Consider the following 26,565-nt stretch of genomic DNA (forward strand, 5'->3'; position numbering starts at 1 on the left):
GCTGTACATATTGACTATAAACAAAACAATTAAAGTTATACCTGTAAAAACAAGAAAAAGCTGAAAACACAGAAGACCGACACACCCACATACAACACTCCACACACACAATATGCACACGTACTGACACACACAGACATAGACACACACACACACACACAGACAAGCACGCACACACACGCACACACACACACACACACACACACACAAGCACGCACACACACACGCAAGCACACAGACAGGCACGGATAGTGAAGTACTTATGATATTATTAAAGCAGACAGCTATGACTGTAACTTTTATATGACTGTAACTTTTATATGACTGTAACTTTCACTCTTAAAAACAAAACGTGCTTCAAAGGGTTCTTCAATGCCACATAGAACCATCCGAAGAAGCTTTCTCTATCACAAAGGGTTCTTTGTGGCGGGAAAAAGTTTTTCAGATTAGAAAGAAAGAGATGGTTCTACAAAGAACCTTTGGCTGAATGGTTCTTTGTGGAACCAAAAATCGCTGTGAACAACCTTTAAGCGCCTTTATTTTTAAGAGTTTAGCAAGATCCTCCTAAAACTGTTGCTTTGCCTTCACAGAATTGAAGCTGGCAAAAAAAATCTCTTTAGCATCTGCTCTGTGGTTCCTAATTGTTGTCAGATATTCCCGTCAAGAACTCGACAAGCGGTAATCTGCGTTTGTGATTGTACGCTGAAACAGTTGCAAACATATCATCTTGAGTCAGACGGTACATTGATGGACGCGTCACGCACACCGACCATAACGAAAATGACTTCCTTTTCTTGACTGAGATCGATGGTATCTTGGGATGGGAGAGACATTTGTAAGCGCTTGACTTTAAGTAATTGCCCTGCGAGTCGATGGACCGTTTCTCTGCTTAACCATTAATAACACTCGCTGTGTAGGATTGTTATTTCTCTACAGGAAACAATATCAGAAAACAAGTATTTACTTCCTTAACAGCCCGCAAAACACAAGACTTTTCCAACTTTGAGACAAGAGTCTTTGTGAGCTGCTTGAAGGCAGTCTGAAAAACGTCCCTTATTTGTGGGTTCATTCACATTCTATAGATGACTTATTCAGGCCTTTGAACTGTCAACACGCTTTCAAGGTGGCATCTACATAGGCACCGCCATCTTTCCATGTCGCATTTAGTCACATTTTTTGTGCTTCTTTTATTTCTCGCATTTTGCTGCGGGTGAACATGAGTTTTATGACAGTGCTACAAATGGGGACAGCGGGAAAGATATTAACTCTGTTAACAGACTATTGCCACCAAAGGGGAGCTGGAAAATAAAAATAAATAGAAGATACCGAGGCGAGCGGGGAAGGAAGGGAACAGGCTGTGCGCTCTCAGACATCAAAGGCAGCGGCGCCGCTCGTATACCTGCATCACTGTGTTAGCGCCGTTCTGCAAATTACCTCCCTTACTTTCAAAGTCGCAGCCGACACGTTCACAGCGTGTTGTTTATTTACAACAGTTTGTTGTGTCTCACCACACCCTGCAGAGCTGCGTGTGTAGACGTGAGAGTCGGCGTGTGAAGTAAGACCCTGTTTTTCTGGAGCTGGCTGTGCGCGCGTGTCTGTGTCGGGCTGGTTTTCGTTTAGCCAATTACTAATTAGCAAAGCTCCCGGATCAGAAACGAAAGGGAGAACTTCTCTCATCCTCATTTATCGTGTTTGACATTTCAGCGGGGAGCGCTGCTCTGGGGTTTCTGTGGACTGTGGCGTGTGTGAAATATTCCAGCGCTGCCTCGGGGGAGAAGAAGGTTCGTGCCGTAAACATCCCACATATGGTAATACGGAGCCAGACGATCAAACGCAACTGTCTGATGTACAGTCTGAGCAGAAGACATCTTTCCTATATCTCACTGGTAGTAATACACACATGAGATTTAACAGGAACAGAAATGAGGATGTTTGCATAGGCCTACTGAAGAGATTTAAGATCAAATTTTGAGATTTAAAGATCAATTTTTTTTTCCAGAGCTGTAAACAGGGGCGGACTGACTATAACGACATTCTGTCAAAGTCCACAACGGCCGTCCCACCAACGGACTACGGCCATGACCAGGGACGGACTGGTGGTCATATTATAAACGCGAATGCACGCAATGTGAAGGCATTAGCGGGTCAGTCACATATGGATGCAATGCACATGTTACATACATCAACCCCTTATCCCCCAGAAATGGTGGAGGGCCGATTCCATCAAACACACCCTCGCCACCCCCCTGTCAACGAATTTGGTGGAGGACCAATGTGGGCTGTATAATCCAGGCCTGAATTGGCATCCCAGTCCGCCCCTGGCAGTAAACACAAGGTTTTACATAATTTGAATGCCATAAAGTGTTTGCATCAAAGCTTCATACTATTTCAGTAGAATATGTCAACACAGTTGAGGTCAATATAAGATGAAAATGTATTATAATTAGTGGTGGGCCTAACGCGCTGCGTTAACGCGAGACTTATCGCGCGATAAAAAAAATGTCGCCGTTAATCTATTCTCAAAGTTGGGTTGGGAGCTGGGTCTATACTACGCAAGCTATGATGACTTTCACCTTGATATTTTAGCGTGGATGTATACCAGCTTAACTGCACTGTAGGGGGCGAGAACGAGATGTTTCAACTCGCGGGATTCGCGCTACCTCGTCATCTCATAACTAGGACTTCATTCACGCGATTCCCGCCGCCTCATCATCTCATAACCAGGACTTTATTCACGCGATTCGCGCCGCCTCATCATCTCATAACCAGGGCTTTATTCGCGTCATTCGCGCCGCCTCTTCATCTCATAACCAGGGCTTCATTCGCGCGATTCGCGCAGCAAGTAGGTCTATCGCGTCTTTGAATTGACTTAACATGTAAATCACTCGCGCTTGACGCGCCATTAGTGTTTGGTCTGAACACAACATAACGTTACTGTGAAATGACCACATCAAACGTGACGTGCTAACATGGATGCATCTATGAAGACGCCGGGTTTGCTTCAGGGAAAATGTATTTTTAAGAAGCTTCCCAATAGAAACCTCTACAAGACTGAGGTTGTTTGGACCTTGTGCAATGTGGAATTGGTTTACTATACGGAATTGCTTTACATACAGTTGGTTTAAAAAAAACACTTTCTCTCAACAGGTTGTGGTCTAGCTTTAGTTGAAACCAGTAACTTTGTATTGGCACCTAATGTATTATGGCTCCTGTATGACATATCGCTTGTTGCTCCCTAACTCTTTGTAAGTCGCTTTGGATAAAAGCGTCTGCTAAATGACTAAATGTAAATGTACTGTAGGAGCTCTTCCAGTCTCAAGTACCACCTAAACGCAAATCATCCCTTAGCTATTGCGGAAGTAACACAAAAACATCTTATTGAACATAATTTAATTTTCATCACAAATTATCATAGTAGAACAGCTTTCTCAAGCAGTTTGTGATGCATTTTGGAAACAGGAGATGAGCCCCTGGTCTAATGCGCCACCTGGCTTGAGAAACCCGTTCTCAAAGACTTACTTTTAGTCATTATTTGGGTAGCACACATATTCTGAATGCCTTCGGCAGAATTCAAATGAGCCATTTTAATCTAGATTAATCTAGATTAATTCCAAAATTAATCTAGATTAATCTAGATTAAAAAATATTAATCTATGCCCACCACTAATTATAATTTATTAATTCACAATCCCGTGTGTATTTTGCGATACATTTCTCTGCGTTTGAATTCCAACACGCTTACTAATTCTTTTAACTTTTCATCCTCACACACAGACTGACTCTTAGCTTTCTCTTCTGATCCTGATATTCAATTCAAGTTTATTTATATAGCGCTTTTCACAATGTGTATTGTTTCAAAGCAGCTTTACAGGGGCTCAATGTTTCACAATTCATGTGTTTCACTTTGAGTTGAGGAAGAATTATGCTCTCTTGTTGTCAAATTGGACATTTCTGTGTGTTGTTTTGGAGCCTAAAAAAATGACTGGACACCTGAACTGAAACATTAAGCGCAGGTACTTAGAGGATCAGTAAAGCTTGTGACACGTGTGGGATCATGCCTCTGCATTATTCACAGAAACAGATGGAACAGGAAAGAGAGAAAGAGCCCTGGAGTCTCCTTCAGTGTAACCCGTGAGCAGAGACTGGCACAGATTCATTCAGCCTCTTTAACACCTTCAGAAATCACGCTGTTATAACACAGCATTGAACATGAATATGCACAAAATGAAACCCGACACAGCATGAGGAGACAGAGTCTTGTTTTTCTTGTGATCCAAAATAAAACCTTCATCGAAACGTTAGCTTACTGGTTATCCAAATGTTTTAAAAGACATGTCGACGTTTGTCACCATGTCTGGTAAAACCTGGCTATTTGTGATTTCCTAAAATAATGTAGGAAAAGAAAAATATTACCTTGATATCTTTAAACTTGACTGAGTAAAGAACATGAACAATGACATTTTGATGCTCATTATCTCATCATTAGATTCGGGGATTTCAGCATGATATTCACATCCTGAGTCTAATTTGTTGTAATGTTTAAAACAAGAATAACTGGAGGTTATTTTATGTTCTTTTATTTATTAAAAGTCCCCATGAATTGTACCCTATTTACAAGTGTTAGGTGAACACACACAAGGTTTCTAATTTTAAGACTTCTATGGGCCGGTTTCCAGGACAGGGTTCAAGACTAGTCTTAGACTAACTAAAATGCTTGAGTTGTATTGATCGAAAACAACTTACACTGACATATCTTAAAATATATCAGTGCGTTTGTTTTGTCTTGAGATGTAATTTAACTAAAACCTAGTCCTGGTTTAAAATAATCCCAGTCCGGGAAGCTGCCCCATTATGTCTTTGTTAAATTTTTATTACGTTTTCAAACGATTAATCGCATCCAGATTAAAATTTTATGTTTACATAAGTCTGTGTTCTGTGCATATTCATTTTGTATTTAAAACATTAACATGTATTTATTTATATTGATCATATAAAAATGACTAAACATTTATATATCATTTCAATATTTAAATTTTTCTTAAATATATGTACGTATGTGTATGCGACAAATACAATACGAATATGCACAGTACACAGACTTATATTTTGTATACACAAACTTTTTTTCTGGATGCAATTAATCGCGAATAATCGTTTGACATTCCTAATTGGGATATTAAAGTTGCTTTAGAAATAAACATCGAACTCAATTCAATTTATTTATATAGCGCTGTTCACAATGTGCATTGTTCCAAAGCAGCTTTACAGGAGCAAATAAGAAAAACATAAAAACACAGAAAGGCAAGGTGCATAAATTCACAGTTCAAAAATGTACATATATTTCGTTTATTTAGTGAAAATAATTATGTTTATTAACTTAATATTTTCGGTGAAATATAATTATAATATTTGATATATATAAACTAAGATGTACTTAATTTTTACTTACATTTTCTCTCCATTTAAACAGTATAATTCATTGGTTTAATTGTTTTAATTGTACTTTTCTTAATGTTTTGTTTAATGTGTTTCACATAAAATCGCATTTAAACTTTTTAGAGTATTCCCTTAAGCCTCGTCTGTGAGAGTGGGTGGTTGTGTGTTAGAATGCAGTTCTATGCAACAGTACCACTAGGGGCGCTATTACAGGTACTAGCATAAACACTTCTTATATCTTTGAAGTATCTGAAAGAGAATGTTGGTCAACAGTAAACAGTTAAAAATAAGTTAGACTTTCTCTAGCTGAATCCTCCCATATAATCCGTTTTTTTAGCAATGACATCAGAACGCATTTGCAATGCATTGATTGCCATCCGCTTCTGTGTCTTTGTGTTGTATTTGTTTCTGACTTGCGAAGAGGAATGTGTGTGTGTGTTTGAAGTCGATCGGCTGTGATACTTCACACCAGCAGAAAGGAAAAAGACAAAGCGAGTGATAATAATCTTTGACATCATAATTTCTCGCCGCTCGTGGTTGCTCGGATAAAAGCTCTAGAGATCTTTTGTAATAATCATTATCTTTGCTTTTCGCAGGCCAGCAGCGTCTGATGATAACACTTTCCTGACTCCAAAGCTGTACTTACCCTGACATTGAGTTTCTTCACAGAAAACTGAGGATTGATGATCAAATCCCACTCTTAAATCACCGGTTATGGCAGCTGCGGATTATAAACTGATGAAATACGCTTGTTTCATTTTGACAAGCAGAAGAAACTAAAAGTCTCGGCCGCGAGCCCTGTTCTTGTAGCTTTGCGAAAAAATCCCTATTTAATCCGCTAGCGAGTTTGTCACGATGATGGATCCATGCTAAACCTTTTCAAAAACACTATGAATGGCTTCGGCTTGTCTTACGGTGCCCTTCAGGTCCTTCTGGGAAACTCTACTTAGTCTGAAGGTGTAATTACAATGTGACGTGCGTTTGTTTGGTTGGGAATAAAGAGACATTTCGGGTACCCTAATATTCAAGGCTATTTTTCTGTTCCTTACAAAGACAAGAGGTGTATTTGCATTTATGCAACATAATAAAGAACAAAGAAAACTGTGTTTTATCAATTCTGCTGGCTTTTTTGCAAACTCAATTGCACAGTTCACTCAGTTTTGACCGTTAGCTTCTGTTATGGTTCTTCATATGTCTTCATCTAGACGTGTGTTACGCAACCCTTCATCTGTTTGAATGTGGCATTTATATTTCAGATGTACTGTAAGATCCAGAGAAGTTATTGTTAGCTACCACCTTCTTGTGTACAATCTGCCAAAATGCACGTAATGACACTCTTCTTAGCCAAGATGATGCACGTCCTAGACAATCCCAACCCTTTATTTCAGTCTCACATGACATTTCATGTTAAGGCTGATTTTACGGTACATAAGGTATATAAAATGTGAATTTTTCCAAACATATGACTAGAAAGAACGGTTGATAAAGCCCCACTCCTAAACCAAACCATCCCTTGTGTGTAAACTGAATTTAGTAAAACACTAGAATGAGATTGTGTGAATTTATATGAAATTGTGTCTGATCGAATTTGTTTCATTATACTCAACAAATCTCTGCACGGCAATAATACAACTATGCTAAAATGCACAGTGTGCTATTTCCAACTTATCTTGAATGTAATGCGACAAATTCATTAAATACAAATCATGCATTTATATAGAAGTGATTCTTCCTATTCTTCTTTTTCAGAAATGCTAGGAGGAAGTTATTGCTTAGGTTACTCACTGACAAACAAACCCATTCAGGGTGATGTGAAACCGGTTCACGATTTATTATTTGCTAAGATTAGAATGAATATTATCCCCTGTTTTCAGAATTTTAGCATTTCCTCGTTTAATTCAGTTGGAGCTGCACTCGCATGACTGAAGATAGCTGCCCGAGTGCAATCCAAAGATGAACCGTCTTCTGGGACGTCGATCTCGAGGTTCACTAGCCACCGCTGGCCGTCCTCATCTGTCATCCGTCTGCTATTGAGTCTCATACAACCACTTCAATAACCTGTGACTGTCAGCCTGTTCACATCAAACAAACAAAGAAATAGACATGAAATATTCATTTTAGTTAACATTATTTGGTAACGCTTTAGATTACGGCCCGCAGTGTACCGCTTACTTAAATACAATTTACAGCGTTACAACAACAATGTACCTCTACACTAAATATCTGTAGATAAAGGGGAACAATATACAAAGTTTGGGGAACAAAGAAGTCAGGAAATAAAAAGAAAATGTATACTGTAACTATATTAATATGATGTAATATGCATGACCTGCAGAATGCTATACAACAATCTGTCAAGGGTTTGGAGGAAGAACCCAAGTGCAGGCAGCAGTGCACACAACGAATAACTTAAATGATTGCAAAAATGAAACCCACGATGGGGTGTAACAGGAACGTAACTGAAAACAAACAATAAACAAAAGACTTCCTGCAATGGGACAAAAAATAATGAAGAGCCGAAAGGGGGGGAAGAGACAGAGACGCCAAAAGGGCCCAAAATGCCTCTGTCCACTTTAAACAAGGGATCCTGCCATGATTCTGTCACAAGATCAAGAAAGACATGACGAGGCAGAGTCCGGACACAGTCTTAGTGTGAACATACATTACATTTTTGTAATCACAATATACCTATAATTAAGCTATTATGGATATTAATTAAGGACGGGTTCTTATTTTATTATTAAATATAACATGAAATAAGGGGAAATTATTACAAATGAAGCATGCAGACTGTCTGTCAATTGTAAATTTGACCGAGTTTTGAGTTTATGATAAATTTTTATTTGATTGATTTTAGGATTGTTGGTCACAAATACTTTACTTTAGTTATGAGTTACTATGAGTTATTTTGTGCAAAATCAATGTTGATCTTTTGAGACTATAATCAAGCAGTTCAACATCACTTTGATTTTGATGTTTATATTTCTGGGGTCTTCAACTACTTTTCTTTGAGGCCCAGATTCCAAAAGTATAAATAGGATGCGGACCAGTTTTTTTACCATATCCTTTTTCTTCTAGTATTTTGTCCTTCTGTTATTTATAGCATTTTGTTACTTTTATGCTGTTTTTCGTTGCTGTTACTTATAGGTCATATATTAAAACATGCACACAAATATTACATCCAGTATGTTTGCGTTTTCTTGATATTTAATTCAAAAGGATATTTTTAGTTGTAATTTATAATCCCTAATGCGTTAGTTTACCCATAATGAAATTGCTGTTAATTTACTCATCCCCTGTCCCCCAGTACATTCAAGATGTGGTTGGCATTGTATTTCAAGATGATATTTAGTAAAATATTTAGTAAAGTCAAAAAGTCTAAAACGCTAATACATTCAACACAAAAGTAATCCCTGCCCCTTGTGATGTTATAAGGTTTTATAAAGTGAATCAACTGATTTGTACAAGAAGCTATTATCACATTAACAGGCAAATTCCAGTAGGGAGGGAGATGATACTGTTCCTTGTAAATATAGCTGTAATCGTAAGCGTTACCCATTATTTTATTACACAAGAAGAGTGATAGGAGAGACACTAAAACTAGCACAGCTACTCAGAAAACCTGTTGCCTTATTCCGGGGCATCACCACAAGATAATCGGCCCGATTTCTCCCCTTCCGACAATCCTAATAAAGTCCTGATGATCTTAAACGACTCTAAAGATGATCTTATCAGATTTTCCTGTGGTGTGATGCGCCTTAAGATCGAATGAACTATCGGAAGAACATCAGAGCCGCCCCGATCGCGAATATTAAACATGTTGAATATTTACGATAAGAAATCCTGATGTGTGGGGGAAACCCCGAGGACAAACACACAAGAACTCTGTTGATTGTCAAGTGGAACAAAACGACACCCAATTAGAAAGCCAGCTGACAGAAGCATAACCACCATAGTTATCACTTCAACAAACCGTCAATTTTCTGTCAAAAGCATTACAAACACTATCATCACAATTACGAATAATTTCAATAAAAAAACAGGCTATGTGCAAGTGAGGGTAGTGGTAGGAGTCCGAGTGTGTGGATGCTTTAAGGTGGAACAGGAAGAATATTTTTAAAACCATATAAAAGGTTACGGACACATTTGTTTATATTGAGCAAACATAATAAACATACAGTGAAATAATGAAAAACGTATTCTGAAATATCGAGAGAATTCACAAGATTTCCTGTGCTCACGACAGTTGGTGTGTGGTGTGCTTTCTTCTTCACATCACGGTGCACCTCACATTATAGGAGAAAGACGAATACATATCGAATGTTTTGTCCTCCTGTTCATAGTCTCTCACTGTTTGAAACTCTTATAAGATTTAAAAAATTATTTTAGTGAAGATGTCAGTTTAATATCATTATATAATACATCAGAATCAAAAGTTTTGAGTTAATTTGTTTGAGAGTGTGTTTATTGAGATGTTGTTTACGGCGAGTGAGATCACTCCATGTGTCTGGTTATTATATCTAATGTAACCTGAAAACGTGTAGATGCTTCTGTTTTTACATGATCCTGGTGTTGGGTTTCAGAGTATCTGGTGAGGTGTTGTTTGTCCAGTGACCCGTCTTTATCAAGCGTGGGCTGAACACACAGAGCAAATAGGCATCATTAGATGTCATTAAGAGGGAGAAAGACGTTCAGATAATGCATTTGCCTGAAAGGATATCGCATCACATGCAAGAGTTTTTGTGGCTTTTGATTATTTTTGGTGATCAATTGGTTTAGTCTTTATCCTTGTACAGAAATCCCCCTGAAAGCAGTGACACGGATCTGTGTAGTCAATATCTAGTATCAACAGAGCCATGATGTTTCTTTTCTTGACTTTCCTCTTTCAGTTGGAGATGTTGTCACACGTGCTTCTTCAGAGCGGTTTTCACTTTAAAGGGATACTTCACCTAAAAAGGAAAAATCTGTCATCATTTACTCTCCTTCGAGTTGCATCAAATCTGTATGGATGTCTTTGTTCTTATGAACACAGAAGAAGATATTTATAAGAAAGCTTATAACCAGACAGATTTTGCCCCCCATTGACTCCCATAGTAGGAAAAAATACAATGGTAGTCAAAAGTGCCCCAGAACTGTTTGCTGTCCTGCAACAGCAACAGAACAAAAAAATGATAAAGTGATTGTTCCCTACTATGGGAGTCAATGGGGGGCAAGATGTGTCTGGCTACAAACATTCTTCCAAATATCTTTCATTAGAACAAAGACATTTATACAGATTTGGAACAACTCGGAGGTGAGTAAATAATGACAAAATTTTCATTTTTGGTTGAAGTATCACTTTATCAATCAATGAATGATTTCAAGTCTAAAACTGTGGAGAAAATCCTCAGCGTTATGGAGGACACTGTGGACGTGAACTTCAGTCCTGTCATTCATCTGAACAGCACTGTTTCTATCCCTTCACTTCTCTGCGTCTATGTGTACTGTGTTGATTGGGTTCGATTGATGTTCAGACTAGAAAGAACTACACAGATTTGAGTTCGATTAGCTAAAATACCCACAAAGCTTTAGATTTCTTATTTGCGAAAGACACGCCTCATATATTATCCGCAGCCGCAGGTTGCTGTTTTCTCCACAGAAAGTTCTTAAGAGAAATACCTCCTCTGCCTGGAGCTGCCATCTATTCTTATGAAAAAGTTTTCAGATTGTGTTCAAAACGGCTTGTGATGATTCACTGTTGAAACGACTGACTGATCCCCGAACTGGAGTTTGTTCAGAAAGTTTACATTTAAATGTATTTTTTTGTCTTCGGTTTCTGTTTAATGAAATGATTTATCCAGAAACAAATCACAACATTTCAAATAAAAATGACCTGATAGTATGCCTAAACATAAAAGCAACCGATATAGAAACTCTTTTATTCCTACTGCTGTAAGACTTTTAAATTTGTGCGATGCTAGAATGTTGTGTTTTCTGTTTTGTTTAAACAATTTATTTGCGTTTGCACATGAAAGTATTTATCCAATAAATTGATTTACAGTTGTGAGAGAAAGATGTTTTCCTCTTAAAGAGGTTTTGCCGGACATCATTGGATGAAGGAGAATGAGGCAGTGCATTTATGATTTATTAAATACTATATTGGCTATAATTTATGGGCTGTAAGCAGGGGCGGACTGACCATCTGGCCTTTCGGGCGTTTTCCCGGTGGGCCGCTATCTTTGGGGCCGGACGCTTTGGGTGCTCAGACGGATGTATTATCAATGCGAATGCAAAAAACACGTGTGCATGCCGGCGCTGCACCAACCCCCCTGACAGATCTAACCATGCGTTTCACCAAGAAAAGTGTTTCTTACACTATCTTAAATTTTGCGATGTATTGTTTTGTTTCGCACTTCCCGGCCACCGTAGTTTCTGTATAGCACTTCATTGATACAGACACGCCACCACAGTACTCACATAGATTATGTAACTTTAAATTTAAATTCTGAGAACTTCTATGTGGACTGGGAAAGGAGTCTTGTAAAAGTGAAGTCTATGTACATTGAATAGATGAATTTGGGTGTTAAAAGAACAGAGTCACTACATGTGTTATAGTAATATGTGTGTTTTTTCATGTACTCTTGTCTCTTTGCAGCGGGCTGCACATTCGAGGAAGACTCGGACCCCGGTCTCTGTGAATACAGACAGGCAGAGGAAGATGATTTTGATTGGCAGCTGATGCGGACCTACAGCTGGCCGCACGTGACCTCTGACCTGACACGGGGTAAGTTTTCTGCGTGATAAACAAACATCATGACTGTTGTACGGTTCTGCATTCATCTGTCTGTGAAATTGCTGTATCTGGCATATTTCATGCAACTGTTGACAGTTGCGCTTCTCAGCAATGATTGGATTGAGCTGCCAACGCAGCATTTTAAGACATCACAGACGCACTCTAGGCAAACAGTAGGAAGCCAGATTGCATGTATCCTTTGTGGAGAAAGCAATCCCAGAATCCTTTGCAAAGAAGGCAGTCAAGAAATGTGCTGGTTGTAAACGGAAATATCTTTTATTTGGCAGTTGAACAACTCTAATTGGAACATTGGTGAGATATCTGAGACACAGATGAGACTTCGGCAGAAGTTTAAATTTGCTTTGCATTTAATCTCATTGATGTCTAGGACAGGGGTTCTCAGGGGCAAATAATGGATCCAGGGGGGCCACAGATTTTAAGGCATTTTATGAAATATTTCAGATTTTATGCTACCAAATATAAGAAATATAACACCACCTACTAAATGAATTGATGTTTCAGGTCTGTATTACTGAATATGTTTCTGGTTTAATTAAAATTGAAAGTTGAAAATTCTAAGTCTCTATTTGGGGGACCGCAAAGCAATGCACTTTACACAACAACTAAAAAAATTTTGAGAACCACCGGTCTTGGAGAAATCCTTGGAGGAAGTATTAAATTTACCCACGGTTCAATACGTACCTTGGTTTTCATCCACGGTTTTCAGTTCGGTACAGTTCTGAAGGTTCGGCACATTAAAGATTTTTTTTCATTATTCCATGCTTATGTAATACGAACGATCAGAAATTATTACAATTTAAAATGACACAATGATTTTTAGTAAAATGTATTACAAATGCCCGGTGGATTGAATTATATAAAATAAAGATATATAAAAGATCAACACTGGCAGCTCACAGTAGTTCTTTCTTTACCGCTCATCAATGCCAGTAAAATAAGTTTTGCGCATCAGTGTATTTAAAATAACCTAATGCAATGCACTGGTCTAGGAGAAATCATTTATTAAAGAGATCTCATCTGTGATGGTTGTTTTGAATCATTCTGTATAGGCCAATTGGATGCTACCATAGGTCTCTGTTTATATAGACAACAGACTGCAAGACGGCTTTAGATCCTTAACGCTCAGGCATTTGTCAGAAGTGACTTTCTATGCTTTCCTTCCAAATGAAACCCATGACCTTGCCATGGCGAGCACCATGCTCTTGTGTTTGAGCTGCTGGTATAACACACTCCTCGTGCTGCGAGGTCTATAGGAAGTTGGCGTGTTCTTAAGAGGATGTGAAAGTGTCTTCTTTTTATCCTGACCCCCACGGATGGATTGTCATGGCAACTCTTTTCAGCTGAAGTGTCTTCAGTAATGTCCACTGTGTGCTATGTCTTTCTGTTGTAAGAGTGCTGTTACTTGGACTCTGAGCACTGAGTTTTGTAAGTTTAGACGCTTTCACCATTAATACACACGTTGCTTGAAGAGAAAGAACAAAGCCACATTGTATTTATATCTATATCTAATATGTGTGGCTGCTGAAGGGTTTCTGTTAGCTGGTAAATAAAAAACATGACCCATTGACCATCACAATACCCCTGTGTCTGACAAACTTTATCATCATACACACTTTGCAAAAATTATCATGAAGCAGAAAGGCCTCAATTATGAGGATGACATTAGTACTTGATAATTCTAGCTGTAATCTGTTACTTGTATCGGTTATAAGAACAGTTTATAATAAGAGTATAGAGTTTGAGCTGTTTTGTACAACATTGTTAGAAATATCAGTTTGACATCACTTGGCTCGAACACACTGTAAAAGAAAATTCCGTAAATCAGATATTTTCTTTAAACTGGAAAAATATTCCCCTATTTTTTCCCTGTAGAATTAAAGAATATAAGGATATTTATTAAATTGCTTTCACTATTTTTCTTCTTGTTCTGTAATTTATAGTTTTATAGCATATAAATTATAGCATATTATTTATAATTTATAGCATAGTTTTTGACCGCATTTAAAAGTGGAGATCTTGTCAAAAAAACAAAAATCTCGCAGCTGGTGCACCGGAAATGAACTGTAAAATAAAGTTTTTTCCCTGTACATTTCCCCCGTGTTTCTTGTAAATTTCTTAAATTGTTTTGACTGGGGTATTGTGACCTCAGTGGTAAAAATGCCCAATCGAGAGCCACTGTGGGATCTCTAGATGCAGAAAATATCTCCATATCTATGTCTACTATTAGGGATGCAACAATACTGTCAATTCATAACTCGGTTTTCAGTCCGGTTCTGATGGCTTGACACATTAAAGTTTAAAGTTAACATTAGATGGCAAACACAATTTTTCATTATTCCATGCTTGTGTGACACGAACAGTAAGAAATTTTAATTTCAAGAATGTAAATAATCATAGTTTATGATTAGAGCAGACTCTCAGTGCCTATTGGACACTGCAAACACTACAATCAACGACCAATACCCATCTCTTAAAATCTGTCCCCCAGAATATTTCTAGTTCTTATAATGCATAATACATCATTAAACTAGCAGCAACTGAATGTGACTGGAATTTTCGTCAAGTGATATGATTGTCCAATATAAAATATGTGATAATATGTTTACAGGTCTGTATAGAGTGTGATATACGTCACTTGGTAGAAACTGTACATTTTGTGGCTATCCGTGACCAGGACTGCTCTTTGGGTTTTTTTCAGAGAGAGCAACTAAGCATAATGGATTCATGTGAAAATATGTGGATTGTGTCCTAAACCAGTCAATCTTTTTTGTGGTTGAGTAGCAACATCTCAACCTGATGCATCAGTAAACTGAACAGATGTATTTGTGTTGGCTGCACTACATGGCCAAAAGATTACGGACAGAACTTTTTATTACGGTTTCATCTAAGCCCCCTAATACCAGAACAGACAAATCTTCATTCAATGTCACACAGAAACATTCGAGAAAATTTTCTGAGTCTCTCTCTTCCAGCCTGACAATTCCCATGTCTCACTATTTGATAGATAGTCCCGTATTATTGAGCTTTTAATGTGGCTCATCCAATCATAATTTAGAGTTTAGTTTAATTGTTTTTAGTGTTTTGCACTAATGACAGACTTATCGCCCATTTGTTATGAATAAGCATCCTTTGGTTTGAGTCCATCGAGTTAAATTAAAATGAACTTTTTTGCATAACATTGAATTGATAATAAATCGAAAATAAATGAATTGACTTAAAAATAAAGGCACTCCCACATTGTTATTTGGTAGAAATATTTACTCAAATATTTACAATGTTGTAAAATGAGTCATACTGCAGTCAGTAGTTCTGGTTGCGCTGCCCACCCCTACACAGACCACCATCCTAAATCCATTTCAGTGGGCTTGAAAACAATCAGCGACTCTTTGTTTTGACGTGTGTGTGAGTCGCCGTGCATTGCAGCACTTATCTGGAGGGTTAAATTCTATCAGAGCTCCTAAAGACACTCCAATTGAGACAACAGCTTAGTTTATTGGGCGCTACTTGCTCAATATTATTGATCCATACTGAGGTTTGTACAGCATGCCAATGAACTCATAGATTGACGGAGGGACGACGGGGGCCGATGTGCAGGTCTACCAGAAAAGAAAGACTTTAAAAATAAAGACTTAGTGAATCTGACCTGCTTCGATTGAGGTACAACATACACCCCCTCAATCCAATTTGGCTTTACATGAGCGCTGACATTGACCTCCAGAGATTCGTTTGAAATCACACTGCAGCTCACACATTTCTTCAGGTACTGTGATTGGTTTTGGTGCGAAACGATTCGATGTTCAAGCCATTTCAACAAGACTCGGCACCATTCTCAAAATGATGTTGCTCTACCGCAAGCGCACTTTTGGGTGAATTATTCCTTCAAATCTCTTTGTAATAAATTGTTTATGTAGACCACCCATTGCTTGTAATTGAAGATTTTGCTGTCAGAGATCTGTGTCAGTGTTCTGCTCATGAAGTTTGACTTCAAACAGACGGGTGGTACGCCGCTCTTTCCGTCGCCCTCCAGTGTATGAACATGTCGAGCTGGCTCCAACGCTCTAACACACTGCCTTTGAAGATCAGGTGCTATAAAGGCAAAATCTCGGCGAGCGACACTGAAATGGCTCTTTGCATTTAAATGGCACATTAGCACGGGCCAATTTTGCCCTTGTTTTCTGATGAGATTGAGATGCTCGTTTGCCTTGATGAAGAAGTGCAGCTGTCTTTGATGTCAAGGTGTAATAAGCAAGCTTTCTGTCTGTTGGCTTGTTGCTTTGCTCTTTCCTGGCACCCCGCTTTGATTAGAGAGATGGATTGAATACATTATTGGAATAAGAGGCTGAGTTAATAAGCGTTAATGCTGCGTTTGTTCTGGCGTCTGAACGAGACGGCGTGGAAAACTCATGTCGTATGGAGGTCACGCTTTAGAATTTCATCCTATTCAAGTTACGCTCTTGATGTACAGCGAGTCTGGCATTTTCACTTTAAGTGTTGGGCCCGTTCACAACATCCTGGATTCTTGCTTTCCGGTCCATCAAGCTGCGAAACGGTTTTGACTTGCTACATTTTTCAAAATTAATCTAGCCAAAATTTCCATAATTTCTCTCATACAGGGAAACATGGGCTGTTCCATAAAGGATTGAGGTAATGAAATAAGGACTTGTTGTAAACCTCAACCTGATTCAAAACGTTTAGCTTATGATACGAATATTTAAAGTGTAGGTAAAATGCTATTTCATGCATTCTGAACTTTTTTGGGCAGCCAACCACAAACTCTTGACAGCAGATGCCCATCAAACATTATCCAAAAATACATTATATTGATTTTGGATGTTATCAGCTTGTTTGTAATCTTATAATAATCAACAAAGTAATAATATGTTAAGAATATATTTATACACTGTAAAATATCATCAGTGGGACTATTCATCATTGGTGGGAGGGACAAACGCCCATCAGGTACATTTAGTTACATTGCCAGACGTTCACCCCAACATTACCCTACAACTTTATTATTCAACACCTGTTAGCCACTTTTCATTTTTTTTTCACTTTATCAAATATAAATGGCTTTATGATCTGATATGTGATGGGGAAAAAGTAGGCTTGAGGCTGATCCAAACCTTCAACGATATGAAGAAGTCAACATAGGCTTTACTCTCTCCGCCACTGGAGATGCTAACAGAGTCAGTGTGTATAGCCTCCGCTTATAAGACAGGCTATTTGCAATCAGTGTAAACATACTCCCTACACTCCAACAAAGCATATTAGTAAAACCTTGGGGGTGATTTTCCGGGGCTAAGCACCTTTCCCGACGGGGCTACAGCCCCCCCAGGGCCACCACTGTCAGTCCATGTAGAGATAAAATAACCTGCAATTTCATGTTATAAACCGAGATGGCATCAGAGAGGCAAACGTTACACTGCCATGCTATCAAGTTGCAGTTTAAACTAAAAACGGTTTGGGAACATGACGTTCCAGCATAAAATAACAGCTGTCTTCTGTCAGATATATACAGTGATAGCACATGTGCTCAAAATTTACCAACACAAACTTACACTACAGTATGTGAGAAAGTGTTACATCAGCTGTGATGTTCCACTATACGACCGTTTGCTTCAAAATATTTTGTCTTTTGCTTCAGCGCGCTCCTTTGGCAGTTCAGTTGTCTTTTAAGAAAATACATTTGATTATGTCCTTATGTCGAACTGAACTGATTCCAGGACTGGAACTTTATTTGGGGGGTTGGGGGGAATCATATATTTTGGTTTGGCAGAATTTGTACATTTTTCTTAGATTAAATTGACAGATCATTATTTAATAGATCTCCAGCTTTTAATTTTCAGCTGGATATTTTTGCGGTGGCTCAAGAAAAATGGCCCTAACTGAATGTTTGGTCTTATAAACAACCTCAAAATACTAAACGACAAAAGCTTATGTCATTCAATCTTCCCAGTGGCACATCCTGATTCCATTCCTCTCTTGCCCAATACTTCCCTGTCACTTTCCTAGTCCTGTTAAAGTCAAAAGCTTGAAGTTAGAAGTGACTTCATACACCATGAGTGGTATTTTAGCATGAGCTAGAAAGCGAGGCTAAGGGCGGTTTGTTCATCAAGTTACTGTAGTTTAGAGGAACACAGGTTTCTCTGCCTCTGAACACAACACTTATCTTCAGCTCAATGTTGAGACCTCGATAAGTTCCTCTATCACTTCTCACTCATAGCCCTCAGAATCAACTCTACATTAATGAATAGATAATCTTAGAGTTTGGGATTTGTGTATGTGGTTCATTCACAAGTGTTTGTGGTGTTCTTGTACCAACAGTGGAGAGACCAATTTAGTTTCTTCCCAGGGTGGTGAAAATGATGTCATTGTTTAAAAAGCTCAGAAGGCATCTATAAGAAACCGAAATTCTGGAAACACATACATTGGAGTGGCATGAGTCTGAGGAGGCCCGAGGTTGGCCATGCTCTTATTTTTAGTAAAGATGGAGTGAGAGAGCGAGAGAGGGTTTGACCGACATCTGAGCAGAGATGAGTAATTGATATCCAGGTAGTGGGTGTCTGCATGGCTCGGCGGGTGATAAGTGAAATGATAATGATGGGCTGTTCGCTGTCATTAGTGTGAGCTTCCCTAAAATGGATGGGCATTTGAATAATGAACCAAACGCAGGCTTTTAAATCACAGTCTATCACATTCACAGCCAGTGCAGCCGGATGATTTCTCAAGTTCAGGTCCAGCTCCTGTTTTAAGTTCGAGGAGGTCTGAGAGATAACGTCATGTTAGTCTGTCATTTAAAAATGTGGAATGTCTATTGCTAGCACTTTTCTGGCAAACTCCAATCTAATCCAAAGGTTGGGCGACAAAACGGCTCACATTTCCCTATTAGGTAGTAGTTAAAGTCTGACTGCACGAGATGAGTGCTTTTTTGCTAAATTCATGATTTACTTTGTATTTAAGTATTTATTTGTGCCAACACTGTCACTTCAGAGAAAGAGCGCTGCAGGAGAAAGTAATGTTAAATTAATGGTTTGTGAACATCATGAAGAATGGTGACGGCTCAAGAGAAGACCTTAAGCGTTTCACTGTGAGCAATCTGCAAAATTACAGGGAATGTTATAATTTCTGCAATAAACTGTCAAGACCGTAGAGTTGTGCGTCCGTCTGACGTGTCCTATTTAGTCTTTTTGTGCTGCGTTGCGGTCGCCAATTAAAGCTTTAGAATACATTGACTTTCCATCAGTGTGTGTGTGTGTTTGAGAAAGAGCAAGCGAGCGACAGAGCAAGAGAGAGAGAATGTCCGCTCTGTGTGTGAGTAAATGGTTTGATGACCACAGCCATGAATTTCTTCTCATTACATTCTGATGAAACATTTTCTTTCTTTGGAATAATGTGTGCTGATATATGGTACAAGAGCAGCAATACATGGACAAACCAAGGAAACAAGGTAAATAGGGTAAATTGATAAGGACATACGGTATAAATAAATCGGATGCTCAGCCCAAAATAACAATTCTGTCATATGCATTAAAACCCTTGTAACTCTTTCCTCTGTGAAACACAAAAGAAGATATTCTGAGAAATGCCCCCATGATTTTGCGTTTATACAATTGTTGTCAATGGGGTCCAATGTTTTTTGAACTATCCCTTTAAATCTCTTTTACATTTGATTTAGGGCTGTTCAGCGATTAATCATGATCAATCACGATTAATCGCGTCCAGAAGAAAGGTCTGTGCACTGAGCATATTAATTTTGTATTTATAAACACACATGCACATACATGTGTATTTATATATATATATATATATATATATATATATATATATATATATAAACATTTATTTATTTTTAATACGTTTCTGAAATATTTACATCAAGGGTGTATGTGTTTATAAATACAAAATTATTATGCACGGTAAACAGACATATATTATGTAAACACAAATCGCGATTAATCGTCGAAAATACCTAATTTCATTATATAACAAGTAACAAATGGGAAAAAAATGGCACAATTTACCCATTACAATCAAGTATTCAAGAGAGCAGTATGTAGTTTTGTATTATACTGCATGTTGTATGTCATTTCCAAGCAAACAATATGAAATATGTTATTAAATCTAAGTTTATTTAAAAAATGTTTTTATTTAATTTTCTGAGAGGTTTGGTTTTGTCAGCTAAATTGAATGGGATTCCCATGAAACAATTCAATGTTTTTCATGTCAATTTTTCAGGAGGGAGTCATATTGACAAACATTACAGTTTCTGTCTGTTGACCCACCCGGCAACGAGAGACATAAACTTCTGTTTCCTGCCATTCCATCTCTCACTGCCTAAGTGAATTCTCCGCAGATCAATTCTCTCTTTGTACCCTTTCATATGAGAAAAAAATACAATTTCAGCCCAGCGTAATTCGTAGCACCGCTGAAGGCAATTTAATCTGGCCGTTTTATCAGGTTTGACTGACGGCACGTCGGCGAGTCCCTCAACCGATTAAATGTCTCTCTCTCCAGACCTGAACGGCGGCCACATTAAAACACAGAAGATCCTTTTGGTTCTGCAATTATCAGATCTATTGAAATCTCTTGGCAGATCAGACTCATTCAAAAGCCACTGAAACTTGTTTCCACCGACTCTTCTGCAATTATCACTTCCTTTGTCCGGCTGTGATTGCTGTTTTTCTGCTAACAACTAAAAGGTGATTTCTTCTGATTTGTGGATTTTGTCGTGTCCCTGACGTCAGTAAACATGACGGAATAAAGAAACTTTTTTGTGCTTTTTTTGAACACCCTAGCATAGATGAACTTGTACACTTGGCTTCGACTGGCGATCAATAGGTGTCATTAGATGAGCGTCTGCAGGAACTAAATACGGCTTTCAGAGTTATAGACAGCAGAAATCAATGAGATACATGGAAACACGGAGTGAACAATGAAAATGAGAGAAAAGGATTTTCTTAGTATGACAGTTTATCGATGTTAATAGAAGAATACAGCAGTCTACTGTATTTACTACAATGAAAATGAATAAGTGAGTTACGTTTATAAATGATGTTCGAGGTCTCGGTGTTGTTTGGAAATAGAACATCGTTCCTACAAAACTGTGATTGATCATACAAATGAGCTTTTTATTTTATTCAACAGACACTGACGATATTTTGGAAAAGTGAAAAAAAATCTTTCAAGGTTATTATCTTTATCATGTTTCGACATGATTGTATCCCAAAATCAATAGAATAAACATTTTTTATATTTTAATAGTGTGTTAGCAAATACTGCCCAACTTTCGACAAACCAATCAAAAAGGAAGGGCAAAATAACTTCTGAGCAGTTTCACTCAGATATACGTCAAAATTCGGAAAAGAGGTAAATCGCAACTTCCGTTTTATGGTGACTTTGATTTTTTTTCTGTCATCGTCAATCATCTTTGTTATTCCCCACGGTGTAAAAAATAATCTGAGGCAGGGGTTTTCAAACTTTATGATGACAGGGACCCCCAAATAGAATTTAATGTTTTGTATGGGATTGCACCCACTGTACCGTATATATTACGGGTGATAATTTTATTTTTTACCGGTCTAATGTACTTGTTTATACTGTTAAAAAAACAGTTTATACCCGTCAAATTCCAGAGTTTACATCGTATTAATTACGGTTCATAACCATCTTTTTATAGTTCAGCACTGTATAATTTAAAGGGTAATCTTGTTATAATTACAGTTTAACCGTATAATTATTTGTTGAACATTCAGATTTAACATTTAAGAAATTATTAAGGAAATTTTAAACTAATTGATAAATATCTTACATTTGCAAACCTAATTGTAAATCAAATCATCAAAACCCATCAAAATCTATAAAATACAAAGACATCACGTCATTTTAATAAATACTGGCACACATTTAAGACAAAATCGGATGCTCAGCCCAAAATAACAATTCTGTCATATGCATTAAAACCCTTGTAACTCTTTCCTCTGTGAAACACAAAAGAAGATATTCTGAGAAATGCCCCCATGATCTACAGGTCTGTTAGCAGTACATTTTTCTGTTCTCATGTCTCAGCTGGTATACAGTGGTTTAATTAAGATCATTCTGTCCAGTATATTTAAAATTTAAATGCAGAATTTAAAGTGATACTTTACCCAAAAGTGAAAATTCTGTCATCATTTAATCACCTTCTTGAAATGTCAAACCTGTATATATTTCTTAGAATGTCATTTGCCAAAAATATCTCATCCCCCATTGACTCCTATAGTATTTATTTTCCCTACTACGGTAGTAAATGAGGTATAAGATCTGTTTGGTTTCTGACATTTTTACAAATAGCTTCCTTTTTGTTCAACCGAACAAAGAATTTCTACAGGTTTGGAAGAACCTGAGGGTGAGTTAATGATCACTTTCCTGTAGCTCAGTGGTAAGAGCAAGGTTGTGGGTTCGATCCCAGGGGATTGCAAATACCTATTTATAAATGTATAGGATAAAGCAATTTAAGTTGCTTTGGATAAAAGCGACTGCCAAATGCCTAAATGTAAATGACCGAAGCTCCAAAAAGTGCATCCATCGATCAAAAAATGGCTTGACGGGGCTCTGTGATCTTAACAAAGGTCTTGTGAAGTGAATCAAAGCGTTTGTTTAAAAGAAATATACAGTACATATTGACAACACTATTAACATTAATGTCTAACATCCCCTTCAAGCGAACGAGAGGTTTGTTTTTCTGCTAAATGATGGCGGCATGCTGCCATCCACTGTAACATCCACTGTTACAGCTTTCCACTTTAAATTCTACGGGTTTCTCATGTTTTATGAAATATGGTTTAAAATTGTATTTTACTGTTAAATTTACTGATATTTTTTACAGTGTACCGTATTTTCAGCGAAATAATGTCCAAACGTGTAGGGTCCTAATAAGGGTGCTGGTTCAGACAGGATTTCACATTCTGTCCTGAAATCAAGCTGAATGTCGGGGAACGTCTCCAGCAGACAGCACTCTAGACCCGGCTAGCCCAAGTCCTGACAGGACCAGAAGATAAGGATGCTGGGTAATGGCAGCGGTGCAGGATTATAAATATCAGGAGGTTGGAAGAGACACTTCCAGGTAGGCGTACTTTAAGGGGAAATGTCAGGCCAGTCTTTTCCTGAAAGTAAACGAAAGATCTTATTTTTTTTGTATACAGCTCAGGCAGCAGGTTGTAGGTCGCTCTGCAAATAGTGAAACTTTGAAGGGAAGACGGGTGAATTAAAGTCCAGAGCGAATGTGTTTCGTCTCCCTCTGTGTTGACTGATCGTCACCCCCGGCCCGGACACGCACGCGCTCCTCAAAGTCATTACATTTTTCATGGCTCTTCCAAAGTCAATGTTTGTTATTTTAATGAAAGCCCTTCGGACAAAATAACCGGGGAACGGACTTCTTTCAAGCCTGGAATAATAAAACTCTGTCTGCGAGTTCAGCGGTCCTTCACTGGAGGGCACTTCTTTGTTTCTGCGCTATGATTGCAACTGGAATGTTTCTGAGTTTGCATATTCACCGTGCTGCTTTGTCCAGGTGCGTGACTTCAGGAAGTTGATCAGGCTACGAGATTCGCTCACATCTCTAATGCCATTTCAATCTGCACTAATAAAAGAACACAAATGACTAACTGTGTCCACAATCACGAATTTATGCTCTACTCCACACCATAATTGATGGTGTATTCAGATTGAAAATTCCAACAAGACCAACAAGTTCACTTTACATAACCAGATGATGCAAATATCACCTACAGAGACCATTACAATTTTGGGCAAAACAGCCAACTATTACATCAAAATCACAGCGTACTGGTCATCATTTGACAATGACTGTGAAGTGGCTTATACAACTTAGTATTAAACTGGTTACTGTTTTATTTGAGACGACACTGCCACACTAGATGGTAAAAAAACTTTAAAGCTAATTTGTAAGAATTTCAACTTTATTCGTATGTTTGGTACAATTTGGTTTGATTCACATTAAACAATTACATACAAATCAGCCACTCTGTAAAATAGTTACAAATTCTTATGCAATGAGACAGGAACTATCTATCTTTAAATGCTCATATTGTAAGAAACAGAAAGACAGTAAGGATGAAATAAAGTAAGAGATATATCCTGGTTCAGTTTGCAAACACCCCTGAGGACGTCTGATACGCTGTAAGTATAATAGACTGTAATGAAGATTATGAGTCTACACATCAAATCATTCTAGCAGTCTCCATGTGACGTCCCGAAACTGGATTTGTACGGTGGATGTCACACATACTGCCTGCTTTCTGCTCATATCCCGACCTTCAGTATTTCGTTTTTTCAGCCCCTTACTATCACAAGTGTTATGAACCCAACGGCTTCCTCTGTAGGAAGTCAATTAAAGATAGACATACTTTAAAGGAAAAAGCGGGTGGACTGGGCCTGCGTTGCTTTCGGAGGCAACCGTGCGCTAGAGTCTGAGGGAGGGGAGGGGCTGGGCCATGGACGATGAAAGGGATATAAAGAGACAGAAGGGAAGGGCTGAGGATTGGCCTGAGCCACTGGTGGAGTCCTACTCACACTGCCGGGTTGGCTTGGGCCGATGGCGGCCGTCACCACGCTGGGTAAGCTTCGATCTTGAGCTCGGCGGGGCAGAGAGGTGGAAGGGGGCTGCAAGCGGTTGAGTCTGGCCTGGGCTTGCCGAGAGCCTGCTACCATGGCCTGGCGGTAGGAGGCCCTTCCTCACGTAGGCCGTAGTAACGGAGTTTGGTCGAAGCGTGGGTAAGGGACCTTAAGTTTTACTTTTTGAGCGGCTTGACTTTGTTCTCAGACGAAGTGGCAATTGGGTGGACCAAAGCTTGAAAACTGTAGAGAGAATGCAGGTATGACAGCTTTGTCTATTTATAGGAGAAAGTCTGTTATCAGCCAACTGGACTATTCGATTTGGCAAATCAGTTGGACACACTCCATCAAGCACTGCATTGTTTTTTCAATTTTTGCATCGGAAGAATTTAAGTTTTCGTTTAATATTTGACCTGCTGTCAGTCTCTTTGCTTTGTAAGAAGCGTCTCCTTTGGAAACACGATAATGTGGGAAGAGTTATACATCTTATCATAATGCACATTCTTCATCTAACAACAACCACCTGTAACACTGCTCAATGATGGATTGAGTGGGTTCTGAATTCTTCAGCAAACAAATATCTACTCTACACACAAAAGCCAGTAATCTGTTAACCTCTGGAAAATATCCCTCTCACAGGTTAATGCTTTCTTCCACACTGACGTCTCTGGAGACTATGCCCAACCCTGGGCTACTGCCTTCACTGTGATAAAGTCTGCAGAAGGAATTATGCTCTTGTTTATATCACTTCAGAGCGAGTTAAGTGGTCAAATGCCGTCTCGACACCACCGCCACGTCTGGAGAACGTGAACTCGTGAAGCTCATTTCACAAAACTCTCCAAAGCGTTCAGACTCATCGAGACCGGTGAAGCATCACTACAGAACTGAATGGTTTTGAATAGAGCGTGCAGGGATTATTTCTAAATTCCTTCTTCCACTCGTCTTTGGCTTCATTACTCTATTTTTGGGCGGGTGGGCTCTCGAGCGGGCGTCAGGAACCCCACCTAACCCTCGCACTCATTTCCCAAACAGCCGGATAATTAATTGGAAAAGTAGAAGCGATGTAATCCAGTTTCTTCGCCAGCCTAAACCGCTCACACGTATCATCCCACAAGAGGCTCAAAGGCTCGGACACTTCAAAGCACAACTGCCAGCACTTGTCAGACAATTGGCGAGACGGCGTATCTCTTTCTCTGGCGCGTGTAGGGTACGGGCGTGAAACAGATGAATTGAATGCGTTCAGCCGGTGTGGTGTGGATTAAACGCTCCTCTCTCAGACTCCGCTGGCCTTTAACTGCTGTTAACTTGGAGATATGTCTCGTGTTTGGTCCTGACCTCCCTCAGGAGTTGTCGCTTAGCTTTCTCAGATGTGTTTGAATTAGAGGCGCTAGCAGAGGCTGTTTTAAAGCTTTCTTCCCCACAGGAACGGTGTTTTATGGAATAAGCCATTTGCTGTTTCAGTGGGTATGTAGAGAACAAACGAGCTCTGGGCTTTGAGTTATAGATCTTTGAAATAAATGTGTAAACCACGTATGCTGGAGAAAATGTGTTGTGCTAACGCTCTGTTTTTGTCCTGACAGAAACGCACTTACAGCAGTGGCCAAAAGTGATATCTGGAGGGCAGACATTTGCATAATATTTGCTTTTAACACCCCCTCAGGTTAGATTAAACCACCAAAATATGAGGTGTGTGCTGCAAAGTAGACAACACACTAAACCTTTAA

At 38.7% G+C, this 26,565-nt stretch overlaps 1 protein-coding gene across 2 annotated transcripts in view; it reads left to right on the top strand.

Annotated features, from left to right (window-relative positions):
• The window catches only part of ptprua (protein tyrosine phosphatase receptor type Ua), a 177,583-nt gene that overhangs the window by 37,021 nt on the left and 113,997 nt on the right, over positions 1-26,565 (top strand). For both annotated transcript variants that reach the window (XM_056741056.1, XM_056741057.1), the window contains exon 2: positions 12,071-12,199. In XM_056741056.1, the coding sequence (XP_056597034.1) occupies positions 12,071-12,199 (129 nt within the window). The remainder of the gene's footprint in view (positions 1-12,070; positions 12,200-26,565) is intronic.

The sequence above is a fragment of the Triplophysa dalaica genome, chromosome 25 (genome assembly GCF_015846415.1).
Source record: "Triplophysa dalaica isolate WHDGS20190420 chromosome 25, ASM1584641v1, whole genome shotgun sequence".
NCBI lineage: Eukaryota > Metazoa > Chordata > Actinopteri > Cypriniformes > Nemacheilidae > Triplophysa > Triplophysa dalaica.